This window comes from Pteronotus mesoamericanus, unplaced genomic scaffold (genome assembly GCF_021234165.1).
Source record: "Pteronotus mesoamericanus isolate MK-2021 breed Mesoamerican mustached bat unplaced genomic scaffold, CSHL_Meso_final contig_20, whole genome shotgun sequence".
Taxonomy (NCBI): domain Eukaryota; kingdom Metazoa; phylum Chordata; class Mammalia; order Chiroptera; family Mormoopidae; genus Pteronotus; species Pteronotus mesoamericanus.
Window position 1 is genome coordinate 6775402 of NW_026555085.1, and position 24097 is coordinate 6799498.

At 53.2% G+C, this 24097-nt stretch overlaps 1 protein-coding gene across 2 annotated transcripts in view; it reads right to left on the reverse strand.

The window, feature by feature from the left end:
• CPNE5 (copine 5) overlaps positions 1–24097 on the reverse strand; it is an 83942-nt gene that overhangs the window by 17137 nt on the left and 42708 nt on the right. For both annotated transcript variants that reach the window (XM_054568727.1, XM_054568725.1), the window contains 4 exons: positions 16797–16900; positions 12272–12376; positions 4609–4650; positions 2594–2669 (listed from right to left, as the gene is read on the reverse strand). In XM_054568727.1, coding sequence (XP_054424702.1) covers positions 2594–2669; positions 4609–4650; positions 12272–12376; positions 16797–16900 — 327 coding nt within the window. The remainder of the gene's footprint in view (positions 1–2593; positions 2670–4608; positions 4651–12271; positions 12377–16796; positions 16901–24097) is intronic.

Consider the following 24097-nt stretch of genomic DNA (forward strand, 5'->3'; position numbering starts at 1 on the left):
CCTGTTGTCTCAGCTCTCCTGCCCAAAGCAGATGCACCAGGAGGTTCCCTGCTCGGGACCAGCGCACCCTAGGGGTCAGGCTGGGAACCTCCAAAATCCCTGGGCTGGAGTTCTCCTAAACCTATTCCTCTCCTTCTCCTCATACCTCAAACCCCCCCAGGGTGGGTTTGGGGTCTACCTTCTTGTACAAGGGGGCATGGAGTGGATCCCAGGGGCCAGGAGCTGCTCTGGCTCTGGGGATACAACAATGAGTGAGACACCACCCAGACATAGGGGCAGCACCTGTGAGAAGGAAGCCACAGAAGAGGAGGCAGAATATAGGTTCAGAGAACCTCAGATGGTGTGATTCGCCTGGAAGTGGAGTGGGCAGAGGGAGGAGCTGGGGTCAGACCCTAGGGGCTAGTAGGGGCGTGACACGTGCATCTACTCACACAGGCCCTCCGGCTGCACAAGGACTACAGGTCACTGAGGCATGGCACCCATGTGAAGGAGCTGGGACTTTACCCCAAAGGTAAAAGGCCCTGTAGCTCTCAGCTTGGGTGAGGCATCTTTCTTAATCTCCTTCCCTCTCCCCTGTGTGAACCAGGCTGAAGTGGTGGGTACAATGTACAACTGGGTTTGAAGTTGGGCAGGGATGTGGTCAAGTGACCATTTTGGAGGAGCACTCAGGTTATCGAGTGGGGGATGAGAGGTGGTGGGAAGGTCGTTAGGGGCTGTTGCAAAGCCCCCACTCAGGGGAGGGGACAGTGGGGATGGACGGGAATGAAGGGAACAAATGTCATAATATTCCGTTGGTAGTAGAGATAGGGTGCAGTCATGGATGGCTGCTCCCCCTGGTGCTGTGGCGCCGTGATGACGGCACAGGCTGGCCAGGTCAAGGGGAGGGCTGGGGGGAGGCTTCAGCTGGTGCATTCAGTTTGGGAAGGCTGTCTAAGGAGTGGTCAGCAGACAGCCAGACAGAGAAGCTGAACGGCCAGCGTGGCACCAGGGCCTGAGGTGAGGGTCTCTCCGGGCAGAAGCGTGTTCTCTCTTCCAGAGGGCTGTCAGAAAGCCCTCCCTGGGACACTCCCGCAGCCCGAGGCCTGCCTGAGGCTGTCGGAGCTTTAATTCCTTTTCTGCCCGAAGGCATTTCCAAGTGAAGATAATGCTTCTGCCTCCCAGAGCTCCAGCTTTTTCTTGTCCATTACAAGGGAACAGGGACACATGACCAACAAAAACAAGTTAATCCAACCTTTCCGTTTTTAGCCTGAAAGACCACAGCCTCTTCCTGTCTGTCAAGCACCCTTAGAAGCCAAACTCCTAGAGATCTGACCCCTTTCTTTCAACCTTTCTAAGAATCTCCATACAGGGAGGCCGGTGAAAGACAGAGCTTGCTTCTCTCTGCCAGGGTGGGGTATGGGGCGGGCAAAGACATCCCGTCCTTTGTTGATGCGGAAACCAAAGCAATTAACTGTGAGGAATTCAAAGAAATTCACCCACGTTCCATCTTCACAATGGCCTTGTTCAACTTAATTCAGTGTGTTGATGTCCAATAAGCACTTCCGTGGGCCCAGCAGGGCCCAGGCCACCATGAAGAGAGGCAACCAAGAGGGCTGCCACCTGCCCTTGCGGAGCTTCAGTCTAGTTGAAATGCAAGACCTGATCACCCGGGACAGAGATACAGGGGGAGGAAGAGGAAGGACGGAGGGGTTCAGATTCAGTGGCGGAAGTCAAAGCCAGCTCTTCAGTGGCTGCTAATGTGGGGCTAGAGCCCTTTGCAGATGGTTGTGAAACGTGAATCTCCTGGCACACAGGAGCGCAACACAGGATCCCGGAAGACAGCACTGACGTCATGCCCATTCAGGCCAGGCATTGTTCTAGCAACTTATTCAATTCACTGTGGCATAGCAGGATGGTTCAGGAACTTAGCTGAGATCACATGGCTAGTTCAAGGTAGAATCAGGCTAAGAACCCGAGTAGGAACGAGGGTGGGAGGCCAGCACTGGAGCAAGAGCTGAGCTAGATTTGGAAGGTGCGAGGGCACTCCAGGGGGAGAGCACACACCAGCAAAGCTTCAGCCGCAGAGGCTGTCCTTTGAGGGCGAATGATACTATGTCCAGAGAGAGAGTGGGGGCCTTGTCTTAGGTTCTCCAGGTCTAGACAGAGAGAGGTATCCCGACTCCTGTTCCTCTTGGCCGCTCCTTCCAGAAAAGGCCCTGAAACTGTGCTAATCAAAGGAAGAGGGCCATCTTGAACTCGGGACCTCGGGTCTCAGGCCCGGAACTTTCTGACACTGTTCCCCACTTCCTCCTCCATCCCCACTTCTATGCCCCTCCCAATTGGAAGTATTCTTTTTGGGGGACACCGTACCTCAGTTATTGGAGTCAGATTAATCTAGGTTGCTTGCCTCTTGATTCTGCCACTTATTGAAATGTGTCTTTGGACAACTCCTCTAACTTCTCTGAGACTCAGTCTCCTTAACTATAGAATGGGACAATGACATCCACCTCAAAGGAGAACCTGCAAAACCCCCGCACATGGCTTCCTGTGGCCCTCAATGGCTAGGAGCTATGTCCCATTCGAGCAAACCCCAGATGCTGAGCATTCGCCTCACCTCGTAGATGTTGAATTGGCTCTGCCCACGGGCCAGCTCCCGGTAGCTGGTGGTGAACTCCCCAATAAAGTCGTGGCTGCAAAGGAAGGCTGCTGTTGAGATCACGAGGTCTCTGCTACATTTTGCCTCTGCCCCCACCCCCATGTCCCTTCCCCTGGCTCCCAATTCTGCCCAGGCCTCTTCTCCAGGGGCACACGCCATCAGAGAGGCTGGACCCCTGGGAGGAGTCCAGTGTCATCTATGGAGCAAGAAACCTGATGGCCAAGTAGCAAAGAGAAGGGCTCTGGAGAACGGGATCCATTTCTGATTGGATTCTTGTTTGAACAAACCAGCAACAAAAAGGTATTTTGGGGACAACTAGGGAAATTTGAATATGAAATGAATATTAGAAGGCATTCAAGAATTATTGTTCAAAGTGTCAGGTGTGATACTGGCATTCATAATTATGTAGGAAATACCCTTATTTTTTAGACATTTGCAATCAGATATGTAGAGATAAAAAACCATTATGTCTGTAATTTAAACTACATCAATAAAACATAGATAAAGCAAACATGCAGCACATAACACCTGTTAAATTCAGGTGATAGGCTTAAAAGTGTTCACTGAGCTCTTCTCTCTACTTCTGTGTTCATTGGACATTTTTCCTATATTTTTTAAAAAGACAATTAACGCTATGTGCACGCAGGCCACTGGAGGTGCTTTCTGCACCTTCTGGGGCTCTGCGTGTTCATAGTAAGTGCAGCAAAACCTCACACAAAGCAGAGCTCCCCGCTCTGCTGTGCTTGGCTGCCTCGGGCCTGCCTGTGCTGGTGCGGAGCGCCTACCGGAGACTGGAGAGCGCTGCCCAGGAGGGGTCCCTGGGGCCGTGCCTGCCTTGGGCCCACATTACATTTTACTACAATTTACAGCTCTTTGCATGCAGACTTTGAGCTCCTTGATGGTGGGAACCAACTGCATCTGGTGGCTGTCCCCAGCTTCCTCCAGTAAAGGAGAAGTATGGGGGACTCCAGGGTAAGATGAGTCAAATCATGGGTGGAAACAGGGAGCCGACTTGCCTGTGAAGTGGTTAAAGAGGAGAGGAGCAGGGCACAGGTGAGTTACCAGAGGTAGTGTTGTCACTGGCTGGTCTCCATGGGATGGTCTCAGGGGAAGGAAAGCTCCTTGGAAGGGGCTTGGCCCTACTTACAGCTGCGTCTACACAGCCCTTTATAGCATCCCCGTCCACATCACAGACTTGAGAGGTACCAATGGAGATTGTGGCGTGTAAAGCCCTCCGTGACCCCCTTGCTTGTTCCACAGAATGGAGAGTTCACAAAAGTCAGGATGGTACGTTTGGCCTTGGTTCAACAGATAAGCAGGAGCCTGTGAGGGTTCTGGACTAAAGCTGTGAGAGGCCTTCTCGTCCTCGCCTGTGAATTCCCAGTGACACTGGCTCCTTGGGGACACTCAGAAGGGGGAGGCAGTACCTTCCCACTGGCCAGGCTTGGTCCTAATCGGGTGCTGCTTCAAGGCTCCTGAGTTCATTCATTTGTGGAAAATGAATGGGATTCATCTGAGTCCCTTCTCACTGCCTGAGCTCATCTTCTGCACCTTGGTCACCCCCACAAGGCTTAGCTCACACAGAGAACGTGACCATGAATGCTCAGGGCATCACTATTGTCTACACCTTACAACATGCACATTTCAGAATATCCTAAACCCTCCCAAATGTGGGGAGATCTGAGGCACTGACTGGCCGCTAGGCAGCTCTCTGAGAAAAAGAGGCCTCTTATGCCCTTTGTACCATGTCCTGCAGGACAGAGGTCCTAGGTGACTAAAATCAAGGGGCAAGGGACATCCCACTGAAAAACCCAGGTCCCCTCACCCCCAGAACTGCCACAAGGCAGGGCCTGGGCACAGCTGTCCCCATGTGAGGGCGGGGCCCAACCTCCCCCAGTGGCTGCCCCATCCCTGCCCCATCCCTGCCCCATCCCTGCCCCATCCCTGCCCCCTTTGCCCTTCTGCCTGCTTACCTGCCATCTCGATCCCAGTCGTACACCTCCACCTTGATGGTCCTGTGAGGCAAAGGGCCCGTGGTGGGATGGGCTTGACCCAGCACCCACGTGGCCTGAGGATGGGGCCTTTCTCATGCTCCTGGGCCAGAGGGGATGCAGCGACATCCACCAGAAGGACAGAGCCCCTCTCACGCTCCTGGGCTCTCAGTGGAGGCAGCAGCCCAAGAGACAAAGGAACTATCTTGGGGTCCTTTAGCAAAGGTATTACGGAGAGACGCAGCCCCAGAGCTGTGCAGGGACTTTCCCGAATTTCAGGGAGGATGTGGAAAAACAGCCTCAGACTTCAGTTCACCCTGCCTTCTCCTCGGCCAGATGGGGCACATGTCCCAGCATGAAGCCACACTGAGTTTATCAGTGGTGGGGCCATCATAGTGGGGGTGTGCTTCTCCCCTGGTCTCAGGCGTAAGCGAGGTGGGCTCTTCTGGGAGGGGTAACGAGACTGCGAGACTGCGTGGCGGGACTCTGGGGTCTGAATGGTGGGAGCCAGCCCTGCATGTCAGGGATGGGCCCAGGGGCCCCCGCTCAGGGATGGCCTGCTGAGCTGTTCCATGCCACGACTGGCTCCTGAGTGAGGGTGTAATTATCTTCACATTTTCGCCTGGCTGCTTTAATTAGTTTGTTTTGACTCCTGTGCATGGGGCTGGGCTCCGGGAACCCATTTTATTTTTAGCCCGTTTCCCTGGCAACAAGCTAGCGACCAGAGGCCCGGAGGCAGAGGAGGGAGGTGGAAGGCTGCGGGTTAACTCTTGGTGCCAGTGGTCCTCCAGGGATGCCCAGGGATGGGGGAGCTGCCGAGGCCCCACTGCAGGCTCAGGGTCTGGGGAGGTAGGAACCATGTGGGGGAGCCAGGGCCTCCGGCCTCCAGTTCTAAATGGGGCACGCAGAGGCGGCTGCCTGGACCTGTTTTCCATTAACATCTCATCATCTTGCCCATCCATAGCTGCGGCCCATCTTCCTGGGTCTCCGAGGACTTGGCCTTGGGGTCCTGGAACCCCAGAAGGAGGCGCTGTCTCCCTTCGGATGAGCCTTCACGGTGCATGGGTGGGGGCGGGGTGTGGATTTGCCTGCATCAGGGCAGAAACTGCTCTGGAATGAAGGAATGCCTGGTAGGTTGTGCACCAACTGGATTTTTGTTACTAAAATGCAAAACAGGGAGGGCATAGAAGCCCACCATTTAAAGGAATCCTTTAAATTCTTGGGTAAAGCAAAAGACAATGCCTCTCTGTGGTGAATTATTGTGGAAAAACAAACCAAACTAAACCCCAGAAGGTGGGCTGGTGAGCTGGAAAGAGGCTGGGATGTGGACTTGGGTCCTGGGCCCCTAGCTGGGGAACCTGGAGGTATCACTCAACCTCAATGAGCCACAAGCCAGCACTTTGGAGTTGGGATAATAATGTTTTTACAGAACAGCTGCAAAGACAAGTTAGTGAAACTCCCCTGGCACGTGAGTGGTCTCTAGAAAAATGCCCCCATCTCTCCACTTTAGCATTTGGCCATACTTGAATTGTCTTTCATATAAAATTTACTTAAATCAGGGACACCCAAGCCTAGGTACCTGAGCTCTGTGATTTCTGATTCTTGGAATGACAAGGCTGGAAGTGACCTTAGTGGCATCCAAGCCTGGCTGTCTGAGAGATCACCAGGGACCTTTGCAGACACACAGGCCCCAGGCCCAGTTCTCAGCAGCTCTGGGCAGGGCCCAGTGGCTCTGCCACGCCTGTTCTGGAGCGATGACCTGTGGCCCCCCTCATTTCCAGGTGGGGAAACCGAGCTCTACGGGAGCCCAGTGACTTGTCCTGAGTCACATAGCTGGTGAGGGCCTGAGTCTGGACGCTGCCCCACAAAGTCTCCCAGTCATTGCCAGAGCCTTCCAGCCCTGCAGGGGGCCTTCAGGGGCTCCAGGAAGGGGTGCCTCTCCTTGGACCACTCACACCAGCCACTTAGGTGACCTGATCAGTGACAGCCACAAGCTCAGATGCTGGAGGAGGAAGAGGACCCAAATACAGCCACAGCCTCGGATACCCCCCCCCAACAAAATCACTGGGGAGTTTTTTTTAAGTAATCCCATGGCCAGAGGGCCTGATTTAATTAGTCTAGATAGGACTCAGGTACAGGTAGTTTGAGAAGTCCCTTGGCTGATTCTAATGTTCAGCCAGAGCTGCCGACCTCTCTGGTTTTCAGCCTTGGTTGCACATGGAATCTCCTGGCGAGCTTTAGCAATCCTGATGCCGATGCCTCACCCCAGAGATTTAGAATCAATGAGTCTGGTGTGCACCTGGCAGGGGAATTATCTAAAACTCCTCAGGGGATTTGAGCCTGCAGCAGAGGCGGAGACCACTGGGTGTGAGATTCCTGTGCGATCGAGGCCACAGGGATGGCACATGCAGCCTTCCGAGGCTGCAAACTCCAGCCTTGGGGGAGAAGGAGGTGAGAAGAACACTGCCCAGAGACAGGGGGAGGCAGGCACCAGCCAGACACAGCTTTGACCACTCAGTTGACAGTCCTGTCACTGTCCAGTCCTGGTTGGGCTGCCTCAAGTCTCCTCACATGCCCTTTGTGGGCTGCAGGCCTCGGCGCCAAGCCCAGTTCCAAGCATGGGTCCAGCAAAGGCTCGTGTTGAATTTACTGCGACCTCTGGGGCCAGCTCCCAAGAGAAGGGGCTCCCGGTAGTGAGACAATGAAATGGGCTCTGCTGCCCATAAAATGGACATTTAATTTAGCGTTAAAAGGCTCAGGACACAGAGCCCCTACTCTAAGAGGCAGTGGGGTAGACAGGGAAGGCTGCAGGCTCTGGTAGCAACCCCAGCACTGCAGCTACTAGCTGTCTGGCCCTGTGCAACTGGCTTAGCCCTCGGAGACTCAGTTTACATGCCTGTAAAATGGAATCAGCACACCCACGTGGGAGTTTCTGTGAGACGTCAACTACATCACCCACGCAGTCGGCATTGGATGAATGTTGTTCTGTTCCATCTAAAACACTCAAGCCTTTCTTCCAAGCTCCTGTCTCCCAAACAATTCCTGTTCACCATGAAAACATGAGCTCTAGAAGGCCAGGGATTTTTGCCTGTTTTGTTCAATGCTGTATCTTCAGCTTTGAGAAGAGTGCCTAAATATATGAGGTAATGTAAGTAGTATTAAGAAATATCTGCTGGCTGACTAAACTTCAATCAACTTTGTGAAGTGGGCCACACAGTAACAATACCTTCCCTCCCCAGAACTACAAAGGGAGGCCCAGAATGTGTAGCTTTCCCCAAGTCACACAGCTGGTCAGTAGCAATGCCAGACCTTGGGGCAGGAGCCAGTGTCCAGTAGGTCACTGGATGCCTGGGGCCAGAGTGAGGGAGCTGGGCGAATGTGAGCTTCAGCAGGGCAGCAGGGATGAGGGGCACTGGCAAGGACACCAGGCTTCCTTCCCACCTCACTAAGCAGCTCTGTCGATGGTCTGCCATGACCCCGGCTGCAGGCCTGCCTCCTAATGAGCCTCTCCCCTCTGGAGGACGCCCATTTCGCAGCAGCTTACAAAGCCCCCAGCGCTGACAGGCCCCGAGGGGTTCGCCCCAAACTGACAATCCGTCCAACACTCTTTCGCAGAGGCTTCAGGGCTGAAGCTGAGCCGGCCTCTCCGGGGCAGGCAGCTAGACCGGATGGCGGGGGCGGGGCAGGGAGGGGGTCGGGGGAGGGCGGGGCGCAACCCGCGCTGCACTGCAGGGACTTCAGCTCCTCTGCGGGAGTTCAGCTTCTGCACGTGTGAGCCAGGGACGGTAAGGCAGTCCCAATGGAGGTCACACGTACTGACCTGCCAAAGTAGTGGTTCTTCCAGGGGACAGACAGAAATGTGACATTTCAGAGGTGCGACAGTCTCCAGCTCCCAGGAACCCTCTGTCCTCTCCAGGTGAGGACCCAGCATCCTTAACTCTCTTAAAATTCACTCATTCAACAACAAGCTGTGAGTGAATGACAGCAGCCCAACCAGGGGAATCTGGTTTAATGAGGATAAATCCTCAAGTCATTGAATAGTCAAGAAGAGACTAGGCGGACTTTAGGGAAGGCAGGGGGTGGGTGTCTTGTCGTCAGCCCTCTTCACCCCACTGGGGGCTGGACTGGCTCTGGCCCTGATGCCATTCCCTCTGGCTCCAGCTCTGCTCAGCGGGGTCACTTGAGTTTGGACTCACGTGGACCGGAGACAGAGCGAACCCAGGCGTATCCCTAAAGCACAGGGCCAGCCCAGGGCCAGCTTCTGGAAAGGAGAAGGGTCCTTCCCCTCGTCCTGGCAAGTCACATCATCTGCGGTCCTCCCCTTCCCCATCTGTGCGATGGGCGTGCCACCAGCACTCACCTTCTAGGGTCACTGTGAAATTTAATTCACACATAAGAAAACATACTGAAACCAACTAGGACAATTTGCCCCGTATCCTAAAGACGCAGTGATCTTAATAATATTAACTGGTTTCCATGCCCATTATTCCAAGAAAACAGCCCCTTCTCAGCAGATCCTTGGTTCTCGCCCCCTGGTCCTCTTTCTCACAGGGGTGGTGGGTCTTTCTGTGTGGATTCCCCTCTCTCTGCTCCCTGACCACAGCTGTCCTCCTCTTGGTCCTCTGACCATCCCCTCTTCCTTCTCTTGCTCCTGACCTGTGGCGCTCCCCCGCCCCTTCCCCCGCCCCCGCCAAGGGCCTCGAGGGCCTGACCCGTGCCAGCCCCTCCTGGGGACTCCCAGACCTCTGTCCTCTCTCCCTAGCAGAGCACCGCTGCCTGCCCCACAGCCACCTGCTCTAGCTCCCTGTCACACAGCCCATTTCTGTCAGTGATACCATCTTTTCTTGTCCCCTGGTCTCCAAACCCTAATGACCTCTCCGTCTCTTTCAGTCCCATCTCCAGGCAGATGTCAGGTCCCTTTGAGTCTTCCTTCCCCTCCATTCCCAAGGCAGCCCTGCCCTGTGCCATGGGCAAGGCTCTCACAGAGCCGCTTCCAAGCACACCCCGCTCACACCCTGTCCTGGCCGGCTGGCAGCACAGCGCTGGGGTCAAGAACACAGGTTCTAGAGCCAGCCTCAGTTTCCTTACCTGTACAGTGAAGATAGTGTTAGTGTCTTTTTAGTGCTAGTGTCTGACTGTTGGGAGGTTTAAATTGGTTCATATACACAATGTACCATGTAAGTGCCACAGGAGCCTTTGCCATTATTATTATTATTATTATTATTATTATTATTATTACCTGTTTCCCACTGTGGCCTGGAAGCAGCCTAAGGGGGAGGCTTGGGTCTGACGGCTCAGTGTGCCCGCAGCACCCAGCCTGGTGCTCTGGGCCTGGCCGACATGGAAGACACGGCTGCTGGATTCAACCAAGTGTGGTCTGTGAGGCTTTAACGAGGAGTCTCCCTCATTTTCCTGCACAAGCCTTCCCCCGACCCCCCACCGCTGCACTAAGAGGGCCTTCCTGACGCTGCCGGCTGTTGGGTGCGCGGTGGATGACCATAGGGTCACACTAGGGCTCAGCCCGCGGCCGGCCTGCCCGCTCTTACCAAGCCGGAGTGACATTCGGGCCCCTCTATTAGTACTGCTGTCAGTCATGTCGTGGTCGAGCTGTCCCAGGCTCTGGGGAAGGGCCCGAGCTGCCCAGCCGTCCTGGAGGGACAGCAGTCCGGGGTTCGGCCTGGCAGCGGGGGCTGGGAGCCCGCCGGTTTTCCCGGGACCTGCCCCCTCCCCCACACCCTCACCTCCTCCGACAGCTGCACAATGAGCCCTGGCCTCTGAACCCAGTGGTCCTCACCATCCATGACGAGCTGGGTCCTGAGACCCTGGGAGCCCCTCCCTAAGGATAGAGAGTAGTGGGGGGTCAGTTGGACCCCCCAAAACCTCTGAGCAGTGGGGCTGAAGATCCCAATTCCTTCCACCCCATGAGACTTCAATTGCCATGCTTGAATTTCCCCTCCCTCCCCTGCCCCCTCTCTCCATCCCAACCATTCTTCCCTGTCCTAAGCCCCAGGAACTGATCCCTCCCCCGACACCCTTGCAGCCTTCCCCTGGCCTTCTGTGGACCCAGGGCTCCAACCACTCTGTCCTCTCATTCCCTCCGCTCCGGAAGCCCCAGGACTTGGCCAGACATATAACTGGGGTTTGTTCGCTAGAACGCCTACTTTTGTCTCCAGTCTCATTTTGCCCAATTACTTTGCTGTCTGAAATACTTTTGTGCACAGCTGAGCTCCCGTGGTCAGACTATAAGATCCCTGAAGATGGAAATGAGGCTACATTCCCTTGAATGCTGCACAGATGGAGGCTTGACGAGCATAGAGTAGGTGCTCCGTGACCACCTGTGGAATAGACTGTGGCTTTTCTGTCCTAACCAAGAGGCAGGAAAATGTGCCACCTCATCTCCTGGATCCGCAAGGAGACAGGGTTCCTGGAAGACCCTGTCACTCTACCACACATAGCCTGTCAGTGGCCCCTGTGAGCAGGGTCCCAGCAAGCCCATACCAATGCCTCCAGCCAGGACGTCCTAGTGTCCCTATTCAAATGGCTGGCAGAGGCTCAGCTTCCTCAAGGCTGCCTGGGCAGCCCTGGCCGTGAACCCCTGCCAGCTCGCCCTCCAGCTCCAGCCATCACCCAGAAACCAGGCTGGGTTCTCATGACTTAATACAGACCAGCACCACCTTACAGCTCCCCTGCCACTTAGCACAATTTGTAATTACATGTTTCTTTGTGTGATTATTGGATTAATGTCTGCCTCCCCTGCTAGATGTAAACTCCACGAGGCTGGGTGAAGGGTGAAGACTGTGTTCTGTTCCCTGCTGACTTCCCAGCCTCTAGTGCAGGGGACAGCACACAGGGGGAGTCAATAAACACTTGTGGACAGAATGCTGACTTGGGTATTTTATGCACACCTAAGCCGTTCTGTGTAGGTCATGTCATGTGGGTCAAAGCAGCCTATAAGGTAGGGAAATGTTTAAACACTCATTTTACAGACAAGGAAACCAAGGCCCAGACGGGTCAAAGTTTGCCCAAATTGATAGCACTTTTCAGTCATAGAGCCAATTAGAAACCAAGTGTATCCACACTCGACGATCTGCACTCATGCGATGATGATGATGATGATGATGGTGGTGGTGGTGGTGGTGGTGGTGGGGGGCTAACATGTAATAGGAGTAGTCTGCGTAGCATCAAAAACTTCCATGAGCTCTGTGTCCCACCCTCATCCCCATATATGGCAACTTGGCTGGGAGAGGGGGATCTTGGAATCCTGACTCCCCAGAATCTACCTGCCAAGGGCTGGGGCTGGTGGGGACCAGGCTTCCTCTCCCTATCTAGAGCCCCGTCGGGCCCCCACTTGTACCCTCAGTGGGAAGAATGAAAAGACAGGCTGCTGAGCTCCAGGCCAGGACACCCCAATGCCCCCAGCCTGGGGAGGTTCCCACCAACGGGGATGCCTGACTGGAAGAAAGAGGCGGGTGGGGGGAGGGAGAGAAGAGGAGGGAGGGCTGTGAGGAGATGAAGGCAGACACTGCCCAGGGAGCGGAACACAGGGTGGGGAGGTTCATGAGTCACACCCTGTGCAGGGCCACCCGGGCACAGCTCCAGGAGCCTCTGCTCATATTGCACAGTGAGGGGCATTTTCTCAGCTCACCGATCATAGTCCCCGTTGCAGAGGGCTCTCACAGGAATGGAGAACGTTTGCCAGACTGGATTCAGGGTGTTCTTCATGACCTCAGTCTTGTGGCAGATGGTGAACCTGGCAAAGAAGAGAGGGAAGGTGTCAGACCCCAGCCCGAGGATGGCATAATAGAATCCAGGTCAACTGAGGGACTAGCTGGTTAATCTCTACAGTTACTAGACAGAAAAACCATGGCTTTGTGAGGTAATGAGCTGCCTGTCACTAGCAGCATCTGGATAGAAACTTGATGGCCATTTCCTGGTGATGCTACAGAGAGGATTCTTGTGGGGGGCGGGGAGGAGTGTTGCCAGGGGGCGCAGGTTCTAGGCCCTGCTCTCTCATGACCGTGAGCATGCCTGTCCCACTCTGGGTTTCTGTTTCCCCACCTGTAAACCCAGGGAGGTGGCCACTGTCAAACCTTCTTCATCCATGGAAAGATCTGTGGATGGGCTTTAGAGGTCTGTGAACCTCTGCAATTGTCAGTGAAGTTGGGTGTCTGGGCTTCACATGCTTGCTGTTTTCCTGCCTGTGCCCCGAGATTTCCTTGTCCATGGCTCACCTCACTCCTTCAGGCCTTTACTCAAATGTCATTTCTTTGACATGAGTATCTGCTGTGAGCGCCATATCTAAAACTTACAATCCCCTGGGCCCCTGACTCCGACATCCGTAGTTCCTTTCCATACTCTTTTCCATTTCACCTGTCACCATTTGACATTTGACATCGTCTAATTTTCTCATTTATTTTATGGTCTGTCACTAAAATGGAAGCTCAGGAAGGGCAAGCAAGGGCTGTGCCTTCTTTGATCACTGGTATATCTCTAGTGCCCAAAACAGTGCCTGGCACATAGTAAATGTTCATTAAGTATTTTGGGGAAGGAATTAATAAATAAACGTATTTCTCAGAAGAGACTTTCCATAGCTTTCTCTAGCATTTCAAGCCAGAGAATAAAAGCCCCTGTCTGGGATGATCTCTAAGACCCTTTCAGCTCTGAATCCTTGAGCTTGCTTTGCACACGAAAAGTGCAGAATTGGCTATCCCCAGCGCGGTGTCCCCTGCCCACTCCCCACGCCATGCCTGGCTGGCCCCATCCCGGAAGCCTGCCCTGCCACAAGGGGGGCAGCCGGGAGCCAAAATGGACCAGGGGCCACCCTCCTGAGATTTCCTAGCATCTACCGGCTTGAAAAGGGCACCCAGGAAGGCGCCTGAGCTCCACCCATGCCCACACAGGATGTGCCATTTCTTCTCTGGCAATTTTCAAGTCAAAATGTCATTTCTGTCACTGAGGCTCAGCATTTCTCTTCTCTGCTCCTTCTCAACCACCCACTGGAGTGTAGAGATACACGTGGGAGATCTCCCCACACACCCAGAGCTGCTCATGACAACAGGAGTGGGACAGAGGAGGAAGGGGCCGCAGCTGCCCATGGCTAGGGCATGCAGGTAGCAGGAAGAGAAGGCAGGGTGGCAGGAGGGAGGATCGGGAGCAAAGCGGGCCACTCAGGGAGGGAGGATCACCCTCTGCGCAGAAGCTCTAACTGCCCTAAACCACCCCCAACAGTCACATGGACCTGGGGGGACCCTCTGGCCTCCCCATCCCTTTGGAACCGCTGCCTCCCCTGTCTCCTCTCCTTTGCCAGACTTCCTGGCCAGGCCTTCTTAGCTGTTAGCCCTATTTCCTCTTACTTGTTTCTCCTGAGCCCTGTGCAGTCTGGTTTCTGCTTCAGAGACTTGCCTGAAACCCTTTCTTTAAGCTCCCTCCCCGCACCAAATCCACAGGACCCTCAACTCTCTGCTGTCCCTGCAGTCATCTTGCCACTCAGCTCAGTTCATTCTGCCAGGCACTCAGGGGACGGCAGAGGACAGCGCTAGAGATGGACGGAGTCCGACAGACGTGGGCTCCAGTCGCAGGGCCGCTCCCACCAACTGTGCAGCCTCGGCAAACGGCGCCCTCTCTCTGAGCTCCCCTCTCATTGTAAAATGAGGATAAGAACGGGAGCTGCCGGCTCTGTTCTAACTACACGTATTAATCAATTAATCTTCACAGCAACCCTGCGAGTCCAGTTTAGGGTCAGCCCTGTACACACACCAACAAACTGAGTTGCAGAGGTTATAGCTGCACTCTCCAGAATGGTAGCCACCAGCTACATGTGACTACTTATATTTGAATGAACTAAAATAAAATGAAATTTAAAACTTAGTTCCTCAGTTACACTAGTCCATTCAACTGCTCAGCAGCTACATGTGCCTAATGGCGACCACCCTGGACAGCGAGACGTAGAACATTGCCTTCATCCCAGAAAGTTCCACTGGATTAGAGACTTGCCTGAAGTTACGCAGTTGATAATTGGCAGCACTAGGCTGGGCCCACTGGCAGCCCGGCGGAGCCCCGCTCTCCTCGTCACATTCTTACTCCCAGAGAGTGACTGGCTTGAATAAGACATGGTAGGCACAGCGCCAGGGGCACAGAGGGTGCTCTGTGGACGCCACCTTCCCTGTCCCTCCCGGTGGGGCAGGCGTGACGGTATACTCCCCTGGCTCCCTCACGGACACTCCTCCCATCCTCCTAACTGGGGGGGACTCCCAAACCTTCTGCTCTCCTCTCCTCAAACCCTGGGTGACTGCCCTGCTCTCACCAGTCCAGCCTCTGACCTGTGCACCTGCCTCTTCGCGGGGGCCTGCAGACTGGCCAGCCTCTCAGGGGGCTCCTGGATGGGTTTCTCCGCTGCCCTGGGGGTCCCCAGGGAGACATCCAGCCCCTGCATCAGGTGAAACTTGCGCCCCAATACACTCCTGTGGCCTCCCCGCATCTGACCAACTCCTTTGCCATCTTCAACCCTCCAGTTCCCCACAGCTCTGCTGCCAGGGAGGGGGCTGCGACTTCAGGCCCCATCCAAGGGTCTCCGTACTGTCCTTTTGCCCCCGTCCTCCCCCCTCTCTCCTCCCCTGCACTTCCACCGCACCTCCCACCTGTTCACAGTGTCAGTCATGAGCCTCTCCCTCTTCTCCGCCCCCTCCTCATCCATCCTACACATCATTCTTTTACATCATTGGCAAACACTTTTTGCAATACACACCTTTCCTGCTCCAAAATCGAAATCCCTCCCTCCTCCTGGTCAGCCAGCCCCCACTTCTGAGACAGCTCAGCGTGGCCTGGCATTGCATCTCTTGGGGGAACCTGCGTGGACACTGCTGTGGGCACCTGGAACACCACTCAGGCCTTTTTCTCACTCCCTCAAGTCAAGTCAACGAGAATTATTTAAAGAATTAATTCTGCTAGGAGTCCTTTGGTGAGACAAAGAATCCTTTTGTTATGCAAATGATCATACCTAATTCCCCTTGTTTTGTACGTTCAGATTTAAAAATCTGTTTTTCCTGGAACTGAAACACACCTCCTCCCTGCCGCTCCCCTGCCCCCAACACACACACACACACACACACACACACACACACACACGCGCGCGCGCGCGCCCAGAATTTCAGAACCAAAGGGAACTTGGCAGAGGACTTTCTGCCTCTGCTCAGGGCACTCTTGCTTTGCACACGTCTTTTCTCTGGCCTTCCCTGTGTTATTCTTCCCTGTGTCTCCCCCGTGGGCCCATTTTCTTCTTCTTTAAATCCTGCTTCCCCATTCCCCTTCCCCAGCAGCTGTTTTTCTAATTAACCTCCCTAGTCCCACTGCTCCCTGCTTCTGCAAAATCCCAGCCATAAGTGGTCTCAGCCTCCAAGAACTGCGGCGATTACGGAGGCCGTGGAGACCACCTAATCCAGCTGGTTCATTTTACTGATGGGAAAACAGGCCCAGAGAGGGGTGTAATTTGGCTGGGGGTGGGCCTCACAGCAGGGTAGCGGGGAAGGCCCCAAGACCCTCAACCTAGAATCTTTCCCCCTGTGTACATAGCTGACCTACATTTGCCAATGTGTGTGTTTTTGTCATATTGTGGGTGGCTTCTAGGTTAGAAAGAGAAGGAAACGGGCTTCAAAGACGTGTAGAGTTTTGAATGAAGCCTGTGGTGAGGGGTGGGGTTGGGTGGGGAAAGAGTCCAGATTTGCCGTGCTGGGGGTGCAGCAGTGGGGGGCATGAAGCAGTGGGGTGTTCAGAGGGCTCTGGGTGGAAGAGGACTAGGCTTGGATATATGGACTCATTCATGTGGAAGAAGGAGGGGGCTATCAGAGGGGCCCCTTATTTCCGCCCTAGCCCTGTTTCCACCCACTCCCCCCACCTCTAACATATCTAACACCCACCGTAGCTGAGACCCTCAGTGTGGCACTGCTGGCTGGGAGGCGGCCCCTAGCCCCCGCCGGCCCACCCACATGGTCAGGACACCACGCTGGAGCTCTGACTTCCATCCTGATCCCCTGCCCGGTCCCCTGCCCTCTCTAGAGCAACAGGCCCAGGGCAGCACAGGGAGGAGGTGGATCCAAGCCACCCTGCTGGCAGGTCACCACACCCTGTGCACCCCTGACCCCGGGAAGGGGGTGACATGTTGCCATGGAACTCACGTTCCATCCTCATTGCTCCTGTAGAACACCAGGAACGGGTCGGACTTCCCAAAGAAATCTTTCTTGTCCAGCTTGTTGGCACAGAACTGCATCGTGGCAACATCCTGATGAGAGGGGGGAGAGCAGAGGTATGAGGCCGGAGAAGGCTGGACGGTGCCCCAGTCCCTGTGGAAATGCAGCTTCAGGCCCCGGAAACATGAGGATTCTGGGCACCAGCTGGTCAGAAAGGGCAGCATCTTATGTGTGCCCTGCATGGACCAAGGGCCAGGCCCTGGGCTAACACTTCCAAGGGTCTCACCTCATCTTCAAATGACCCCACCGTCGGGTCTAACGGAGCAGTCTGTGGTGAAGCAGGTAGATTTTGGAGCAAGCTGCCCAGTTTGAATCCTGATTCTGTCACTTTCTAGCTGTGTGACCTTGGGCAGGGGAGGTAACCTCTTGGGGCCTCAGTTTCCCCACTGTCACACAAGGCCAGTCACACCACACACCTCAAAGGGCTGTTATGAAGACTAATGAGATCAACTGTGCGAAGTGCTTAGCAGAGGACAGGGAGTCGCACCCCCGCGGGCAGTGTAACCTGCACGATTTCACTAGTATTTTACTGAGCGGCTCCAAGAAGGGACCGGCTATCCCCAGGCCATTCTGAGCCTGGCCTGCCAACTCCAAAGCCTGCGCTCTGTCCAGTTGCCTCACCCCCTCACAGATGTGTGACTTCTAGAGGACATGGAAGTTTTGGCTTTACTTTCACACCCACTAACCCATGAGAAGCCCACCCAACTAACACTCCAAGGTAGACATGGCCAGGGTCACGGCCCATCCACAGCTGAGGAGCCTGAGGCTCAGAGCAGGGAGGGGGCCCCCCAAGTCCCCAAGCAGAGCCCTGGGTTTCTGACTCCCCAGGCGAGTTTGTAGCCCTGTCTGACCCGACACCCAGACTAAGAGTACAGAAAGTACTCGGGCCCTGGTGAGGACCGCTGGACCCCCCACCCCCTCACACGGCACCCAGACCCTTAGATCGCTGTGGCCAACAGGGCACTAGGCAGAGACGCCCTGACGACCTCCTCCCCACCCATCCCCATGTGGCCTCTTCAACCTGAAAGCTTTGCATCCTGACAAATCACCTGCCAACTAGCCAGAGCTCAGGGCTCTGTCCTACAGTCCCCGGGGTCTGGCCTGCCCTCAAGGGCCAGGGCCTGTGAGGAAGCCACCCAACTTTCTCATGCTGTCCCCTCCTCTCAGTGAAAAGGAGGGTCTCTTGAAAGCAGTGTCCTACCACCCAGTGAGGACCAAATTTGTGGCAGAGATGAAGATGCAGTCTCCCGCAAGCTTGAAGGTTATGGTCAAAGGTTGCGGGGTGGGTGCGCTATAAAGGTTAAGGATATGGTTGCTGAAGCCAGGCTGCAGGCTTCAACCCCATCCCTTCCTGGCTGTGCCACCTAAGGCAAGTTACTCACTCCTTCTGTGCTCACTTTCTTCATCTGTAAAATGGGGGTAGTGGCAGTGCCGACTTCATATGCTTGTTGTGAGGATGAAATGAGTGAATGAGAACAGTGTACGGAGCACACTAAGTGCTGCGTGCCTGCAAGCGGTTATGATTATTTGAACACTTCACCCCCGTCCCCAACACAGTGTGTACGGCCTCTGTCCCTGCCTCACCTCCACTTCTACCACCTCTCACACCTTCCTTCAAGGACATCTGACAATAGCAAACACAGGGCCCCCCTCCATTTACTCACTCATTCATTCACTCAACAAACATTTATTAGATACTATTGATGTGGGCCAGTCCCCGAGCTCAGTGATTTACAGCCTTATCATATTTAGCCCTCAAAATAATTTTTTGTCACTTTTTACAAATGAGGAAGCTGGAGGTCAGAGAAGCTGAGTAACCTGCCCAAGATCACCAGCTGGCAACAGGTAGAGCAGAAATTCAACGTGTATGGACTGATTGTGAAGTCCTGCCTCCTCAAGCATGCCCTTGCCTCCCTGAGAGGGAGCGCACCCCAGTTCCCGAGGCCGCTTCCCAGCTTCCCTTGGACTCTGGGTGTGTCTGGGCAGGGAGGGGCTGGGTTTTCGGTGACCTGGGCAAAAGTGCCCCCGAAGGGAGGCTCTGGGAAGGGCAGTGCTGGGGCCAGGGGCCAGTACATGCCTGTCCCTCATCAGCACCCACCTGAGAGGGAGGGGGCGGCTTGACTGGGGCTTCCAAGGCCTGGAAGCCCAAGGAATCCTAGAGCCTCCCAAGAAATCTAGGACTTTGTACCTGCAATAAGAGAATGGCTGACTTACTGAGCGCTTGCTAGTGCAGAGTACTGCGGGTACATGATTTATATACTTCATTCATTAAGTCCTCATAACAACTGTACGAAGTTACTCTTCTACTCTTCTCCTTTTACAGATGAGGAAACTCGGGCTTTTAGAGGTTGTCAAATACCCAAGGTCACACAGTGGGTAACCCAGGCAGGCAAACTTCAGGACTTCCCTCTCACCCTCCCAGGGAGATCTTTCGCTTTCTCAGTCCATCCCTGGCAGCCACTGTCTCCCCCAGGAGAGAGTTCCAATCCCATCCCAGGCTGGGTGGAGGGAGCATGTTATATGCCTCCTGGGGAGCTCCACCGCACAGCCTAGAAAAAGGAGGAATCCTAGGACCTGGTGGGCTCCTCCCAGCGCTGGCTATATAAATTGTGGGGTCCACTGTTCAAAAAGTATTAAGAAATTTCAAGACAGTGAGAGCAGAGCATCAAACCAAGCATGGACCCTGTGTGACTGCACAGGTCACATGTCTCTGAGGCCGGCCCTGGCTCCTCCCCACGGAGGCACCCGGCAGGCAGTAGCGTCAGAAGACACTGGGAGACGAGGGAACTCTGCTGAGGAGAGCGTTGGGGGCAGTCCGAGCAGGGAGCCAGGGTTCTGGGTCCTAGGGAGTCCCAGTAGTCCCTCCAGCTCACTGAGCCTCAGTTTCCTCCTCTGTAAAGTGACATATTGAACAGGATGTCCGCCACTGTCCTTTTAAGCCGGGAAGTTTAGGCTTCAGTGCCAACGCCATGGGGAGCACACTGGGACAGGGCGGCGTCAGGGGAAGGCTGGTACTCAGGGGACAGCCCGGGAATCTAGGGCTCTTCCAGCCTCCCCAGGACATGGCTCTGCTGTGTCATCAGATGACACCCCACACATCTGGAGGTCACCTGTGTGACACCTGCATTTGAATGAACATAGGTGAACCACACACGACAACCTGCACTATAAAATAAATACACATATTTGACACAAACGAAACAGAGGGCACAAAGTCCAGGGGCAAAACCTTTTATTTTTGCTTCCTGGGAGAACCCTCAGGGCCCCCCGCAAGGTCCGGATGGGGAGCAGGAATATTAAAGAAAAATGAAGGCAGGACTTAGTAGACACGCTTCCAGGTCTGCTCAGCACTCCCCGGGAGGGCCACTGCCCCAGCACAGCACCCGAGAATAGCACAACGGGACCAAGGCCCCCTGCATGGAACCCCGCCTCTGCCACCTACCACTGAGTGGCCCTGAGCAAGCAACTTAGCCTAAGTCTTCATGTTCTCCTCTGATCAATGGAGTAAAGGTGCCCCTGTGAGCCTGTCGGAAAGACTGAAGGAGAGGGCTTAGCTAGGGTCCAGTCCACAGTGCCTATCAGCGAGCATCTATAAGAGCAGGAGCCACACGTGCAGAGTGTCGTCTTCCACTGGGCTCACCCATGTGCAATTGCCAATGTTCAATATCATCCACCTATGAAAATGCCAATGTGGTATGGTTCTACCTCTGACGTGACAGGCACTATTTTTATATGCATTAGTTTACTTCATCCTCCCAACAACCCCACAAAGTAGGTATAATTATTATTCTCATTTCAAAGATGAGGAAACTGAGGCACAGGAAGGTTAACGCCCTGGCCTGAAGCCGCACAGCAAGGAAGAAGAGAAGCTGGGATTGGAATGAGGAGGCCTGGCTCCAGAGATTAATAACAGATTTCAAATAATAGGCCCCGAATCATCAAGATAAATTTATGTTCTGTAGTCTCAGCTTGAGAAGTCATAGAAGTGTGAAATCCATTTTAGAGAGGCTTCCTCCATGCAAACAAGTTAAAATTAAAAGGAAAGAAGGAAAGGAGGGAGGAAGCAAGGAAGGAAGGAAGGAAGGAAGACAGGAAGGAAGGAAGGAATGCAGGCAGGCTCTGAAACTCAGCTAACTGGAAAAACCCACCAGTGAGCAACACTGCATCATTTCCTGGGTGACCGCAAATCTGAGGGGCGTTGCTGGGGGCTTATTTTGTTGCCCAGTCAGATCTGCCCTCCCTAACACAATTTAGACCCAGAACATTCACCCAAAGCCCATTATAATAATCAGTATTGTTGTGCTATTGCCAAATCCATGGGGATAAAACAGGCCTCTAGAGAGATTTCTAGGGTGTAAAGTAGGCAGGCTTCCCCTCAATGGGTGTGCACCCCCCATGGGGAGTCCTTGAGTCTAGGACCGGGTTAGTTGGCTGGGGACCATGCTTTTGAAGGTGGCTCTGACTTATGCCCACAGTCATGAGAACAAGGCTTCCGCTGCTCCCCTTAAATGAAGGTTAGTGAGTGGATCAACCCTCGATACATGTGTGAGCCCAGGAAGAGACTGAGGAAGGGGCAGTAAGACGGCCTGGGCCAGGATTGGGAAGCAGGCAGCCTCACCCTGAGGGAGGGGCTCTCTGAGCTTATGAAATGCTGTTCCCAAACCAGAAGACTCTCTGAAATCAACTGCAGAGAAGATAAAGCAGCTCCTGCAATATACGATTTCCTGCAATTTCTGCCTTTTCACCCTATCTTTTTAAAAAACATATTAAGTTCTTCTGAAACAGCAGGATTGCCTCAATTTGCATCTTTCCACATCTTAATCATACTGCATGAGAGACCTCAGCAAACAGCCTTTTTCTCCAGGGTGGCCTGGTCCACTCTAGCAAGTTAGCCCTCCCTGACCCAGGAGAGGGCTGTGGAGGCCAGAGGTCAGGCCCAGAGGTCAGAGGTCAGGCCCCGAGGTCAGCACAGAGGATGAAGGCTGGGAGAGGGGAGAAACACCCAGGAGGAAAGAACAGAGGCTGCTCTGGCCTGGGTCTGGCTGGCAGCCCCTACTGAAAGAACAAGAATAAGGCAAGAGCAAAATTTAATTTAAGGAGTGAAAAACCTCAGTAATCAAAATAAAGATTTTAATGTCATATTTTTAAGAAGAAAAATCAGCCCTTACCGATGTGGCTCAGTAGATTGAGTGTTAGCCTGCAAACCAAAGGGTTGCTGGTTCAATTCCCAGTCAGGGCACATGCCTGGGTGTAGGCCAGGTCCCCAGTGGAGGACGTGCAAGAGGCAACCACATATTGATGTTTCTCTCCCTCTCTTTCTCCCTTCTTTCCCCTCTCTCTAAAAATAAATAAAATCTTTAAAAAAATAAATAAAAATAACTGCAAAAACCCATGATAAATAAAATATCAAAAATTTAAATAAAGCCATTTTACAAGGGAAGAAATTGAGGCACAGAAAGCTCAAGTAACTTGCCCATGGTCACACAGCTGGTGAGCAATGACATTTGGTTTGGATCAAGAGCTCAAGTTCTTTTTTTTCCTTTCTTTTTTTGTCTTTCTTCTTCTTTTCTTTCTCTCTCTCTTTTTTTTTCCTTTTCTTTTTTCTTTTTTTTTTTTTTTTTGAGAGAAAGAGAGGAAGAGAGGGAGAGAAACATCAATCAGTTGCTGTGGTTGGGACCTAAACTGCAACCCAGGCATGTGCCTTGACTGGGAATCAAACCGGTGACCATCCACCTATGGGATGATGCCCAACCAACTAAGCCACACCGGTGAGTGCCAGAGCCCAAGTTCTTAACCACCTCACCCTACTGCTCACACTCTGTACCCTAAGAAGCACTTTTAAATAGATGGTAGAACCATGATGATATTTATTGTCTTCTCTTTAAAGTTTACTGGATTTTCCTAGAATTATACCTTGTCTTTTTGAGTCAGAAGACATTGATTAAAAAGAAAAGGAATCACTAGCCACAACTGTGAAACTCAGCACTCCAGCAGGAGGGAGCACGCCCAGAGGTGGGGGTGATTCCGTGAAGAGCGACCACTGGGACGGCTTCTGCATTCGCAGCGGGGCACAGAGCCCCGACTTGCCAGGATAAGGCTGCAGAAGCAGGAGGCCAGGGGTGCTGGCGTTCAGGGACATCAGAGAAGACCCCACAGACTAGAGTTTATTTGCACACAGATGGTGGGTGAAGTGATCTAGGAGACTGGGCCTGTCTTTACACATTGACTGTAATAACCACATTGAGGTCAAGCTGGCTTTTCTCTGCCATCTTAATGACTGACTTTTCAAACAATTCACTCAGTTGTGCATCTGCTAATTTGGGCATTTGGTGGCTGAGAACCCTAGACTGATGATTTTTCCCTCCCACTCATTGAGGCTGTATATCTGGGATATGAACCAAAATCCATCATTTAAAGTTCAAAAGAAAAATGGAACAATTCAGCTATGAGGACATTCACTGCAGTATTAATTATATTGTTGCCTATAAGAGAATAGAGTCAATGAATTATGACCCATCCATATAGAATAATATGCAGTTACTAAATACATGTTTTCCAAGATTATCTCATGACACGGGCAAATAAATCTGGATCACATACTCTACTGATAAATAAAAAAAAACTGGGTAAATATTCTACTAATTATAAGGGAAAAAACCATATGCATGAACACCCAGAAAAAAGCCTTGGAGGCACTGCACCAAATATCAGCGATGTTTATCTCTAAGTGATTCTCTGTGCTTTATATTTTCCAACCTGTCCGTTACGAACGTGTTCTTTTTTTAGCATCAAGAAAATGTGTTTGTTTGTTTGTTTTTCACTAGAAAAATGATTTCTAAGATCAAAAAAAATCACAAACGAACTTTAAAAAGGGTGATTGTTGAATGCTGGTCATTTGCCATGTGGAACACTCACGTCCATGCCGGCCACAGCCGGCGCCTCTCCGAAACATCAGCCTGCAGACTTCCAGGTCTCAGAAAGCCTTCGCTATGTCCCTGGCTTCACCTTACCTCTTTCTCCTTACCTTCCTCCCTTCCTCCCACACGGAGACACTGGGCTCTCCTGAGGTTTGTCTTTAGAACAATGAGAATTCTAACTTTCTCAGGATTCAAGATAGCTAAGTTCCCCTGCTGCAGGTCCCACACAATCTGGCCCCTACTCCTGCCCACACCCTCACCTCTCTGACATCAGTCTACCCCTGGCCCAGGGTCTTAGCAAAGCTGTCGTTT